General features: G+C 58.1%; 2 protein-coding genes across 2 annotated transcripts in view; one reads left to right on the top strand and one right to left on the bottom strand.

Moving 5' to 3' along the window:
• Nucleotides 1-3,585, top strand: part of AGAP2 (ArfGAP with GTPase domain, ankyrin repeat and PH domain 2) — a 40,516-nt gene extending 36,931 nt beyond the window's left edge. Inside the window, 1 exon segment of the mRNA XM_043532794.1 lies at nucleotides 306-3,585. Coding sequence (XP_043388729.1) covers nucleotides 306-512 — 207 coding nt within the window. The 3' untranslated portion in view covers nucleotides 513-3,585.
• Nucleotides 3,586-4,542: 957 nt separating this feature from the next.
• Nucleotides 4,543-12,052, bottom strand: LOC102947920 (glycoprotein-N-acetylgalactosamine 3-beta-galactosyltransferase 1-B). Its single transcript, XM_043532826.1, has 3 exons — nucleotides 11,890-12,052; nucleotides 6,145-6,809; nucleotides 4,543-4,707 (listed from the first exon to the last, which is right to left on the bottom strand). Exons 1-3 carry the CDS (start codon nucleotides 12,035-12,037, stop codon nucleotides 4,543-4,545), a joined length of 978 nt encoding a protein of 325 aa, XP_043388761.1. The 5' UTR covers nucleotides 12,038-12,052.
• Between the last annotated feature and the right edge of the window lie 1,095 nt (nucleotides 12,053-13,147).

Raw genomic sequence — 13,147 nt, 5'->3', positions numbered from 1 at the left:
TGGCGGCCAATCAGAGCCAGCGAGGGCTCCTGCCCTGCCAGGTGGAGCCCAGGGCAGCCCCCGGAGCTGGACAGATGGGATCCTCCTTACCCCGCACTGGGGGTGATGAGCCCAGATCGCCCAGCCTGGGGATCCCCCGGACCAGTCGCACACCCCGGTGCCCCTGGCTGCTTGTTTCACCTGCCGGAGGTTCGATCCTCCTGGCTCCGGGACCCCCCGGGGGGTTGGTGCCCAGTTCTGGGGCAGGCTCGCTCTGGTCCGGAGCCGCGCCCCCTCATCATCCCCTCATGCCTCTCTGTCCGCAGTACGGCATCGAAGTGAAGGCCCGCGACGCGCTGGGCCACACGGCCCTTTTCTACGCCAGGCGAGCCGGGAGCCAGGAGTGCGCCGAGATCCTCCTGCAGCACGGCTGCCCCGGCGAGGGCCACGGCACCATCGCCACGCCCAGCCTGCGCCGGAAAAGCAGCACCGCCAGCATGGGACGGTGTGACACTCGGACCGCCCTGGTATAGCCAGCCCAGCCCCGCCGGACTGCCCCGTGCAGGGCCTCGGGGCTCAGCCCAGAGCCGGGGGGAGACTGTCAATGCCTGGGCCCCCTGCAGAGCCCTCCCCAGCAGGCTCCGGGCCTGCCTCCGGCCACCTGGACCGGGTGCGACGGAGCCCGAGCCCGACGCAGGGCTGGAGGGGAAGGACGCGGGGGTGGTCAGGGGACAACTTCATCCCATGCGGGCCGCACCTGCCGGACGCCGAAGGGACGTTCGGCCCAACGGACCCAGCTTTTCCAGGCACGGCGGGCGAGGTGGGTGCCCAGGTGAGGCCGCCCCTGGGTGCTGGCTGGGCAGGACGCTGGGCGTCCCCATCCTCCAGGATGGCCAGTGTCGGACAATTTGTATTTTTGATGCTCTATTTATTACTCAGCCCCTGCTGGTGCGGCTCGTTATGTCCCTGTCTCCCCCGACGGGAACATGCAGGACAAAGAGAGACAGTTTTGTCAGAGCACAGGGCCGGGAGCCAGGACTCCTGGGTCCTGTTCCTGGCTCTGGGAGGGAAATGGGGGTCTAGTGGTCAGAGCACAGGGATGAGAGACAGGACTCCTGGGTACTGTTCCTGGCTTTGGGAGGGGAGTAGGGGTCTAGCGGTCAGAGCACAGGGATGAGAGACAGGACTCCTGGGTACTGTTCCTGGCTCTGGGAAGGGAGTGGGGGTCTAGTGGTCAGAGCACAGGGCCGAGAGCCAGGACTCCTGGGTTCTGTTCCTGGCTCTGGGAAGGGAGTGGGGGTCTAGTGGTCAGAGCACAGGGCCGAGAGCCAGGACTCCTGGGTTCTGTTCTCAGCTCTGGCACTGACTTGCCCTGTGATCCCCGCTGGCCGCACCCTCACGTCCTTCCCGTGGGGTTTAAGGACACGGCCGGGGTGGGGAGGGGGGTCGTTCGTTCCTGTCCGTAATGAGCTTTGACGGTGAAACATGTTCAGTGTCGTTCCAAGGTGTTTGGGTTCCCGGCCTGCGGCCTCTGCGCCTCCCAGCCCCCCCAGGGACAGACAGGGACCCGCAGCACGGGGAGAGGGCTGACTTACCGGGGGTGGGGGTGATGGGCCAAGTGGGGCCTGCAGCTGCCTCTGAGCTGGTGAACCCCCCCCCATCCATCTGATCCAGCTGCCATAGCCCTGAACCTCCAATCCCTGCGGCCCCCCCATTAGTGCCCCTCCCATTCCATGAAGGCGGGGGAAGGGAAGCAGCTTGCCCTGTTCCCCTGCTCTCCGTCTCCACCATGGAAACCAATGGCGGTCGGGGGGGGGGGGGGGGGGCGGGGGGAGGGAACAGCTGTGCCCCCACCCCATGCGGCTGGGGGCTCCCAACTGGGTGCACTGGCCCTGCGCAGACACCAGAGGGTGACAGTGTCCTTGCTACTATTTGTGAGGCGAGCGACAGTGGATGTCTCAGCCAGCCCCCTAGCGCCGGACTCCTGGGTTCCACTGGGGTTTCTGGGAGGAGAGTGGGGGCTTATGGGTTAAAGTGGGGGGGCTGGGAGTCAGGATCTCTGGGTTGTATCATGGCTCTGGGAGGGGAGTGAGGTCCAATGAGTAGAGTGGGGGTGGGGTGTGGGGAGAGGGCTGGGAGCCAGGACTCCTGGGTTCTGTTGGGCGTGGGGTCTGGTGGGATAGAGCCAGGCGGGGGCTGGGAGTCAGGATGCCTGGGTTCTCGCTGCTGTAGAAAAGGTGGTTCCCTGGATGGCTCAGGCAGAGAGGCGGGGAGGGTGGGAGCAGGTATCTCCTCGCTGCTTACCAGCAGGGTCACCTCCCCCTCCCCACCCGAGGCAGAGGTGCCAACCCCCCCCTTGCCAGCCTACGCCCACTGAGCCAGGCTCCCAACCCAGCCAGAGGCGCTGGGCTGCCCCTTGCCCGCCCCTCCCAGTCAGCACCTCTCTGAAAAGCAGCACCCCCTTCCCAGGCCTGAGCGAGGGGGCCGCCTGGCACGGGGCATTGTGGGCATTGACACCCCCTTGGCTCACCCCTGCAGGAGCTGGCACAGCGCCTCCTTACAGCCAGATCCAGCTTTCAACCCGTTCCTGTTGTGCAAAGCCCCCGCCCTGTCCCTTTCCCCACTGACTGGCCTTTCCAGCCTCCTCTCGGGACCCTGTTTTAATTTATTTGCTTCGCCAAGCATTGAGGCTCGTGCCAGAAATCGCCCTCCCGCTGTCTCTTCCCAGAGGCTGGGTTGGCAGCTCCCCCCAGCACAATGTTTACAGGGCGCGTGTGACCCTTCGGTGTTTTGTGGCCCCCGGCCGAGGCCTCCGAAAGTGGCTGTTGTGAGTGACGTGGTTTCAGGCTTTAGCGCGATACGCGATCAGGGTAATACCGACCCACCCCGCACACCAATCGGCCATCCCTGCAGCTGCCTGGGGCGCTGGCTGGCACGTTACCCCCCCAATGCTGAGTTGAAAGCCGCTCCCGCCGGTCCTTGCTTTAAGTCCAAGCCTGGGCAGGGGTTGATCCGGGGGGTCCAGGCCGAGTGGCTGGGCCCGACCTTGAGCTTAGTGGCCCGAGAGCTCCATGGCTCTCTGTGGGGCCCGCAGCCGGCCCTCAGCTCCCCCCGCCCCGGCCCCGTTCTTCCAAACCAGCTGGGTGGCTCAGTTCATGAATGTATCGGCTACCGTGTTGCACAAAGAAAGCCTTGCCCTCCCTCTCTGTGGCGGCCCCGGGACGCCAGAAGCAGGCCAGAGCCAGGCCTAGGGGGCAGGGGCGCTGCCCCGTCCCTCCAACCGCCAGTGCTGCCGTGGGCTCCAGAGGACGGGGCCACCGGTCTGAACCGGGGGGGGGACGGTGCATAACTGACTGGCCTGCGTGACAACGCAAGTGCGCTACCCCTCGGCAGCGAAGGGGGGTCTGGGAGGCTGGGGGAGGAAGCAGCCTTCTGCAGGGGCCACGCCGGCCGCGGGCGTGGCTGGATCGTAGCGGGGGGGCGTGTGTATGTGGGGGTGGGGGTGCGGGCATGGCCAGCCAGCACTGACACCCGTGGCTGTGTACAGTGTTTTAATCTCTTGGATTGTAACTGTAAGTACGTAACAATGTCAGATTTAGAGCTGTAGCGTGTGCCTGGTTCCTTCTGCTGGGAGCGACCCTTCCTGCAGAGCAAGCTGGGGCTGGGGGGGGGGGGGCTGGGGGGGGGAATCAGACAGGGGAGATGGGGGGGAACAGGACGCCTGTAACTCACTCTGCTTCAGCATTTTTGGTGCCCACAGGAAAGTGGCCCAGCGAAGCCGGGGTGGGGGATGAGGGAGGGGAGGGGGGCGTCAAGCAGCGAAGGCCAGACTGGCAGGAACAGGATGGGGGCTGACGGGAAACGGAGCCTTCCCATTACCAGCACCTGCTCCCTTGGGGACTGGGTCAGCAGAGATCCCATGGCCCGAACGGGCCCCACAGCCTGGCACCCCCTAAGGAAGGCCTGGGGATACACAGGGGATTTGTCCGCCAGCTGGCCTGATCCCCCAACGCCGAGAGGCCACGGGTGCCCAGACCCGCCTCCAGTGATTAGTGCAGTGGGCTCCCCCACAGACAAACCCTCGTTTCACCCGGAGGTAGCTAAAGAGAAGGGAGGTTTGCAATGACAATAGGACACCTTATATGTAGACAAGATCTGCCCCCCCCCTTAACTGGGGGCCCCCCAAACTCCCTCCGGGGTTGTGCCCAAGAATACCCCCCAAACCCACTGGGGTGCCCTGCCTGAGAGCCCCCTCCCCGAACCACATCTCTGCTCTGAGCTTGCGCTCCACACCCATAGAGGCTAACCCGGCACGTGATGTCCGGTCCTGGCATCTTCCGGACAAGGGGCTAATCAGGCTCTGCTCCGTCCCACTGTGACCACGCCCCCGTCCTACACACAGCCCTCCAGCGTCAAATGCCCCCTCCCTCCCCTCGGTCGCTTTTATACAGCCCCTGGCACCGGGGGTCCAGCCTCACACCGGTTCTGAAGCACCATTGGGGTAACCCCGGCCCTTAGGGTTTCGCACCCTTGGCTGGCGTCCCGCTGCGGAGCCCCCGACAGTCACCCCTCCCTGGGCTCTGTGCGGTTCCAGGTCCTCGACGCCGGCTGGTAGCGGGGCCGGTATCCGTACGGGCGCAGGTGTTGGCTCAAATATTCCAACAGGTACATCTCCTCCGGGCTGACGTAGTGGAAGGAGATGGATAAATCCGAGCAGCTCTGGGTACCCTGTGGGGACGAGAGCCAGCCGCGCTCAGGGGCCTGCAGCCCACCCCAGACTGAGCTGCCTTGGACCCAACACAGCTATACCCCGAGGGCAGCAATTGACGCCACCCTGCCCCAAGCCGCTGCCAGTCACAATTCCACCCCCCGCAACAACACCTTCGTGCCCCGATGCGCAGCCGTCGGCCCCAGGATTCCGGCACCGTGCGGGGAGAGGCCGGCTGTGCGGCGCATGGGGAAAAGGGGGGTCTTTACAGGTGAACCCCCCCACACACACACCCATGTCACTTGGAAGCCCAGCACAGAGTCTGGTGCCTGGGGATGGATCACATGATGAGTCCCTGCTCTGTTCATTCCCTCTGGGGCACCTGGCCTTGGCCACGGGCGCAGAAGACAGGACACTGGGCTAGATGAGCCATTGATCTGACCCAGTGTGGCCGCTCTCATGTTTAATACGCTCGCAGCCCGGTCTGGAGGGAGCCCAGCGTGGCAGAAAACTTTTACCCTAGTGAGCCGGTGACTGAGAGGCACCATTAGTCAAGCTACTGGCTCCCACGGCCTTTTAAGGGTCTGGCTATCAAGGGGTCAGTTCTGTTATAACCAGGTTGCTGCCGGGAGTCACGGGTGGTTAGCAGCTCATCGGCAGACGGGGCCTTGAAGCGTTACGAGGCGCATGTTGGTGGCGCTAATATGGCCTAGCGACTTATTCAAAGCCCTGCTCAGCGCAGCCCAGGCAAGACCCTGATGGCGAGACGGTGGCTCAGCCCTGCTGGAGACCAGGACTATGTGAATTCAGCCAACCGTGCTAGGAAAGAAACCTGCCCCGGGGGGGTCGGAGCTCCTATAACTGCCTCCTGGGGGCGGGTTTCATGGGGGACACAGCTGATCTGGACCACAGGAAGAGACAGAATCCTGCCCCAAATGGCCGCGTGACTGAGCCGGGCAGGCAGGCAGCTCAGCCACGTGCAAAGGGGGGGCCCACCTGAACCCCTGCATGATGTTCACCGGCCTGGGTTAGACAGAGGGTCAGCACGTGACTCGCGAGGGTCCCCGCTGGCCTTGAAACGCACCAAGAGCCGACTGGCTGGGTCATGGGGATCGAACCCAGGACCACTAGATCTAAGCGCATGAGCCAGCAGACCCAGATCTGTTGGCCCAGGCTGTAGCAGGCTCATGTGGCCCAGCTCATGTGGGGGGAGTAGGGGGGACAGAGCAGCACATCGAGCCCCACGGCATCAGCACCAACTGTAGGGAGTGGGCGGAGCTGGGAAGGTGGGCGGAGCCTGTTTTGAGGGCAGAACTGGGTTGATGGGCAGAGCCAAGAACAGTGCCAGGAATCAGGGGACCATGATGGTCTCGTCTTAAGAGATACAAGGCCCAGTATTCCTCGGCCCGGGCCACCCACCTCCCAGCTGCCCCAAGCCGGGACTCCCTTATACTCACCACCAGGACGGGGTAGAAGGAGTAGCTGGGATAAAAGCGATCAATCCGGAGATTCTCCATCAAGTGCTTCTCTGGGGGGAAGGGGTGGAAAGTCTCCCGCCCCTCGGTGTCCCGGGAGTCCCCTGCCTGCACCCCCACCTTCTCCATGCACTGGCCCAGCGCCAGGTCCTCCACCGAGGTGGTGTGGCTGCACACCTGGGTCCTGAAGCCCTCCACGAAGCGCCTCAGGGCCTCCTTGCTGAGGACGTAGCCGGCCCCGCCGCTCATGTAGCCCTGCTTGGCGAAGGGCTTGAAGCGCTTCCCGAAGTAGACGGGCGCCTCGGGTGTGTGGTTGGCCAGCAGCCAGCGCAGGTTGTCCAGCACCACGAAGGTGTCGTCGTCCGCCTTGAGGAACCAGTCGGCCTGCTCCAGGTGGTGCTGGTGGACGTACTGGAAGGCCCGGATGGTTTTCCAGTACAGCTGGTCCCGGCCTTCCTTGGTGTCCAGCCCCACGGCGGGGAAGCCGTCGTCCCGCACCGAGCTCATGAAAAGCACCACGTTGCAGTGCCGCGCCCACGTGGCCTGGACGTGCCGGGCCTTGGTCTCCAGGTTGCTGGGGCCTGTCATGACCCAGCACAGGATCCGCACCTTGCTGTACAGCTCGGCCGCGATCGCGTTGTCCTCCTCTGGGAACAGAAGGGCAACGCCTTATTTCGAGGGCCCTACCAAATTCACGGTCAATTTCACAGTCATGGGATTTTAAAATTGTTAAGTTCATTTTTTCAGCTATTTAAATCGGAAATTTCCTGGTGTTCTAACTGTAGGGGTTGTGTTGGGGGTGCAGCAAGCGGGATGAAATACACACCTGCTGTGTGTTGTACTGAGCAAGATTTGCACTTCACACACTGGTGTAAAGATTTTTACATGAGGCTTTAAGTGTGGTGGCTAAGGAGAGTCAGGAGGTGGCTACCGGTTTGTTATTTTCTGGTTGCTTATTTCGGGAAAGGGACGAAGGGACAGAAAAGCCGGAAAATGAGTGAAAGCTGTGAAGCCATTGCGAAGTTGGAGCTTTTCAGACTGCAGGTTGTAGAAAAAGAGAGAGCGCACCAGAGACTATTACAACTGAAAGAACTGGAGATAAAGGAGAAAGAGAGTGAAAACACCAACCAGAACCCACCGACCCCAGCGATTCCCGTCACTCCAAAAATCCACAACTGGGACCACTTATGTCAGACGAGATTGCTGAATATCTGCGCACTGTTGAAAGGCTGTGTGCAGTGCCTGAAATCCCTGATGATCAGCGAGTTTCTACCCTGATTGCAAAATTAACTGGTGAAGTGCTGAATGTATTCAATGAAATGCCTATTGAGGGTGCTTGAGACTATTGTAAATCCAAAACCACTGTTTTGCAAAGGTTTCCGATTCCCCCTGAAACGTATCGAGTTAAATTTAGGAATCTTAAGAGGGATATTGGTATGAGTAATGGGGAGCATGAGAAAAAAATGAAAGACTTGATGGGAAAGTGGGCGAGGGGCAAAGGTGTTGCAAGCTTTGAGGGGATGTTTGCTCTTGTTACTCAAGAGCATTTCCTAGGCATCTGTCGGGCGGACGTAAAGCAGAGTCTCTGGGACAAAGATGTAAAGTCTGCGGAGGAAACGGCATCTCCTGCTGATGTCTTTGAACAGACCCAGGTGTCTACTGGAAGCAAACACCAAAAGAGGGGTTTAAACCCGGTGGGAAGGGAAGATCCTGTTTTATCTCTAGCAAGAAGGAGAGTGGCTGGGAGGCTGGGCCCTCACCTCCCCAAAAGCATTCCTCTAACCCTCCTCCCAAAGCTCCTGAAGAGAAGAGCCCAAAAGGTGTGAGCCGTGAAATTCCTCTGATCACCTGAGAAATAGATGCCCTGTGCTAGGAGGAAGCAGGCAACCAATAGTGAACGTTAGCTCTGCTCACAGGCACCTGTCAAAGTCAGATTCAGGACTCACATAATTTGTCAGACCACTCTGTTTATTAGCAAAGTGCTTTGCCAATGCGCCCAGATATGTGAGCCCCATGCAAAAGCTCAAGCTAACTTATTTATACAGATACGCCAAAGCCAATTTAACATAAGAGACAAAAGGAAGAGAAACTGACAACTATACATACATATCTTATTTGCATACTAACGTTTACCAATCTCCTAGCTCAGTAGCAACTCTAAGTTAATTAGTTTGAGGACCCATTGTCTCACACTTCTTAATGTTTCTCTTCCTGACAACTATATTTCAACAAACCTTTCAAGCAGCATTTCTTTAATGAATTATAATTTAAATATAATTCATTCTACTTTCACATGCCGACTTTCCAAAGTGCCCACGAGTGCTCAGCCCCCCAGGCCCCGCCCCTGCTCCACCTCTCACCCCAAGGCTCCACCCCCACCCCGCTTCTTCCCGCCCAGTTCGGCCCCTCCCCCCAAGCACTCCGCATCCTCGCTCTTCCCCCCAGATCCTCCTGCCTGCATGCCGCGAAACAGCTGATCATGGCGGGTGGGAGGCACTGGGGGAGGCGGGAGGTGCTGGGGGGGAGGGGCTGATAGGGGGGCTGCCAGTGGGTGCTCAGTGCCCCCCAGGTTTTCTCCGTGGGTGCTCCAGCCCCGGGGCACCCTCAGAGTTGGCGCCTATGGTTCTGCTGTCCTCAACCCAGAAAACCCCCAGGGGATGGAAACCTAATGTATTGGTTTTGTGAGCTTAGCCTCTGCAGAACCAGATATGGAGCATGTAAAGGTTGTCAGCATTAACAGCAGGGAGTACTTGGGGCAGAGGGATGCAGGGGCCCAGATCCCTCTGGTTAAGCAAAGGCTACTGTATTACCTGGCCAAACGGCAGAGATTGTGGGGCTGGGTGAAAGCAGATTCCTCGTACCACTAGCTAAAATCCATGTGGTGTGGGAAGGTTTGGAAAGTGTTTTGACCATGGGGGTAATGGAACATCTCCTTGTCGACCTGCTGCTTGGTAAGGATTTTTTCCATGTCGCTCAGGTTAAAGTATTTGCCTGCAGCAAGGAGGAGTTTTATGCTGGGACCCCCGAGGGAAAGGGTAAGGTCTCAGGAACCACTGAGAGAATGGGAGAGAGTCTCCTTGATTCCTCTGCAGCAGGGGGAAGCCACATGCTTCCAGGTGGGAGGGTGGTTGAGACCAAGTCCTACATTGCAGTTAGAGGCAGCACCACCTCAGGAAGGGAGGGGGGTGTAATGCCTGCCAGGGAGAGAACTGTCCAGGTTGTTAGCTGCCAGCAGGTTGCAGACGAAACAGAGAAAGACCCCGCTCCAGGGAGCAGAGAGCAATGTGGCCCAGAGGAGAGCCCAGAGAAGGCGCAGGGGATCTCAGAAACCACGTTGAAGTGGGTGAGGATTCCTGTGACCCTGTAACACAGGGAAGCAGGGTGCTTCCAAGTATGGGAGGGGCTGAGACTAGCTCCTTTCCAGCAGACGGCAACATGCCCCAGGATCGGGGGCAGGAGAGGGGTTGTCAGTGACCAAGGAAACTGCCCCAGTTGTTAGCTGGCAGAGTTTTGCAGGTGAGCAAGTGATGGATCCCTTCCTAAGGAGCACAGAGAGATGTGTCTTAGAAGGGGTCCCAGAGGAGGGAACTGGGGAAGGCATAGTGGGGGTACAGGAATGTCTCCACAGTGATCACTTGAGAGAGGATGCCCAGGACTGAATGGCTGGGTCAACATCCGTGCACCCAGGCACTCAGCCTGTGCCCCAGGTTTTTTAGAGGGAACTGTGTAACCGACGTCCTGGAGGGGAGCCGTCACACAGCTGACTTCTCAGGGACAGAGAAAGGGGTGGTGGAGGACACCCCAATCCAGGGCCCAGTTTGTCAGGATGCTATTTCTGGTATGTTTTTGGAAAGTAACTGGGTCCCATTACATCAAGATGCAGCTCCAATGCCTGGGACAGCAGAGGAGTTGGAACCAGGAAATTGCCAGGTGGTTGCTGTCAAAAAGTGCGGGGGAGTCACGGCCCTGCACCCCCCACTTCCTGCGATTCACCGTGACTCTCAGCCAGCCAGTAACACAGAAGGTTTATTAGACAACAGGAATCCAGTCCAAAACAGAGCTTGTAGGTACAGAAAACAGGACCCCTCAGTCAGGTCCATCTTGGGGGGTAGGGAGCCAGACCCTGGTTCTGGGCCTCCCTCCGTTTCCCCAGCCAGCTCCAAAACTGAAACCCCCTCCAGCTGTCTCCCCCAGCCACACTCCCGGCTCCTCCTCCAGCCTTTGTCCAGTTTCCAGGGCAGAAGGTGTCACCTGGCCCCCAACCCCCTCCTGGGCTCAGGTTACATGCCTCATCCCTCAAGTGAAGTCCCCCCCTGATATCCCACCACCATCCAGCACCAATGCAGACCGTACCAGTAAAACTCCCAGGTCAAAACTCCCCACTCCCTACTCCATCACAGTAGTTTGGCAGAATACAAATGACCCAACTGACAGAGAGGGGGGTGTTTTCCCCCAGGCTGGTGAGAGACAGGGAAAAGTTATGGGACAGCTGCTGGAAAAAGGTAAATCTGATGAAAGGGTAAACACACCTAGCCCAGAGAGCACAGATAAAAGCCCTCTTGGGAAAGGGGGCAGGGAAGAACCCAGTGCTGGGAGGGAGGAAAAACAGGTTAACCTCAAAAAGGAAGCTGAATGTTTTTGCATATGTACAGTCCTGGGGTTGGAAGACAGCGTCCCAAAGGGCCAGTCAATGTGCAGGATCCCTGTCTTGCCAGACCCTGAGATCCCAAAATCCCAGAAACATGATTAAAATAAGAACCCAGGCAGACGGGAACACTGGAGGGAGGGAAAGAAAAGCCAATGACTGATTACATGGGTGGGAGGCAAAGGACACCATGGGTAATAAACAAACCAACTTCAAACCAGACTGTCTGAACAGAGGGCATGGGATCATAAAGATACTTGTAAATGCCCAGCTGTGATAAAAATTTTGATATTAATGTTAAGTCTTGGGATAAGAATTTTGATACCAATGTTAAACCTTGTGATAAGATACATTATGCACAATTTTTGGGACGAGCCTTGGGACATAGTAGAGATGGTAATTGAAGACACCTGTCATATTAAGAAAGCTTCTGATAACGCTGCTTCTCAGTTAATACCTGTAAACAGATTTAAAGCTCACCACAGCAGAGAAACCATAACAAATCTGGTTTGCTGTGTGAAGGGGGAAACCGAGGCACGCCACCTCATGGCCTTGATGGCTGGATGCCAAAAGAACCATAACACAAACTGCCTTGGAGCTAATCAGTGACTAACCCTCTTGCAATAAACGAAGCGGGGTGGTGTGACATTCTATACCTCGGGGGGCACCCTGTAGCTCCCATATTCCTCACGTATAGATAATTGTGATATTCCATATAAGGCATGTCATGTGAGGTATCGGGGGAAAAGTTATGATCTGCTGAAAGCCACGGTTCTCTCTAAACAGCTGTATCATTAGTGCATATGGAGTTATGCGATTGTGTTACATGCGATTATGTTACATGGCTGTCAGTAAAATGTGCTGTAAATTGGGGAATCAGCCAGATTTTAGCTCTCCAGAGACAACAGCCAGGAAAGTCACCAGCGCCCGGACGGGTGTCAACCAACCATCAACAGCCATTGACCTGCAAGTGGGCTACAATTCAATGACTCGCCTCCATCAGGCCATAGGGGATTTCCCTGACCCAGGTCTGGGGGCAGGGGGTCAGCTCTGGCATTAGAAAGACTATGTCCATCCCTCACCTGGGCGATGACAGTGGTGGGTTCTTCGCACCAGCGCTGACGTGCTCTGCTCTGTCCTGAAGGCGTAGATGAAGGTAAATCCCATGGCAAGCCCCACAGCCATGCCGAGGCAAAGCCACAGCTCTTGTCTCCTGGGGAGGAGCTTCATGGCGAGGCGGCACGTCCGATCTGCATGAGGTGACCCAGAATAAGCTGCCTGCCCATGATGCAGGAGCAAGGGGCGCATGCAGAGCTGGCTCCCACCCCCACAGAGCTCTCTGCACAGCCAAGGAAATACTTATTGTAGATGACATGTGGTTGGATTGCGGAACTCCTTGCCACATGACTGTCTGAGGCCAAGCATTCAAAGCAGGATTGGACATTGCAATCGGTAACAAGTGTTAGGCTAGTTAATGCTGGCAAATTCTGGAAGAGACATGAAACCACCTGCTTTAATCTCTATGAGACGAGAGAGAGAGAGACAGATTTTGGGGTGAGGGCTGGTTTATCCCATATCTGCTGACTGGGGGGGTTCTCGCAAATTCCTCGGAAGTGTCTGGTGCAGGCACTGTCAGACAGGCCCCTGGGTTCAATGGACCTCAGTTCTGAGACAGTCTGGCCATTGCTTTGTTCCTGTGGGTCGGTATCCGCCTGGTTCATGGAGAAGTGGGCTGCTGGGGCTGGCGGGGAACTGGGGGGCAACAGAACAGGTAAGTTTGGAGCTGGGCAGGAATTTTTGCCGATTCGTCAAAACTGAAACATTTCGCGGAACCACCTTGGGTTCAATGAATTTTCAGCCAGTCACAGGCAGGGCTTTGATGGCACCTGCCTGGTTTCTGAAGGGCTGTGGGGGTCCCCGGTTTTCCAGGGTCGGTGGTTGCATCCAGGGCTTTCGGGGTCCCTGCCGCAGAGCTGGAGCCCCAAGAGAACCGCAGTCCAAGCCAGGGCTTCTGGGTTCATTGCTCCTGGCCCTCTGGCTTCCCCGGCCTGCCCAAGTCCTGAGCCTGGGGAGTGTGCATGGCAGGGCTGTCCCAAAGCCAGAGGGCTCTGGGGAGCCCTGGATTGCAGATGTGAAACTGACAAGGATTCCGTCAGTTTCAGGCTGCCTGGTCTGTGGGGAACACCATTCCCCTTAAATTGGTCTGGGTCCAAATCGGAACCAAACAAAACATAGAAACTCCCCTCGATCCGGGACCCTGCGTTTCATCCACTTCTCGGGGGGGTAGAGGGGACACTTGGGACACATGCTGGGTCAAGACGCTGCCTGGATACTGAGTCC

This window comes from Chelonia mydas, chromosome 20, assembly GCF_015237465.2.
Source record: "Chelonia mydas isolate rCheMyd1 chromosome 20, rCheMyd1.pri.v2, whole genome shotgun sequence".
Taxonomy (NCBI): domain Eukaryota; kingdom Metazoa; phylum Chordata; order Testudines; family Cheloniidae; genus Chelonia; species Chelonia mydas.
This window is presented reverse-complemented; position numbering and strand designations above follow the sequence as displayed.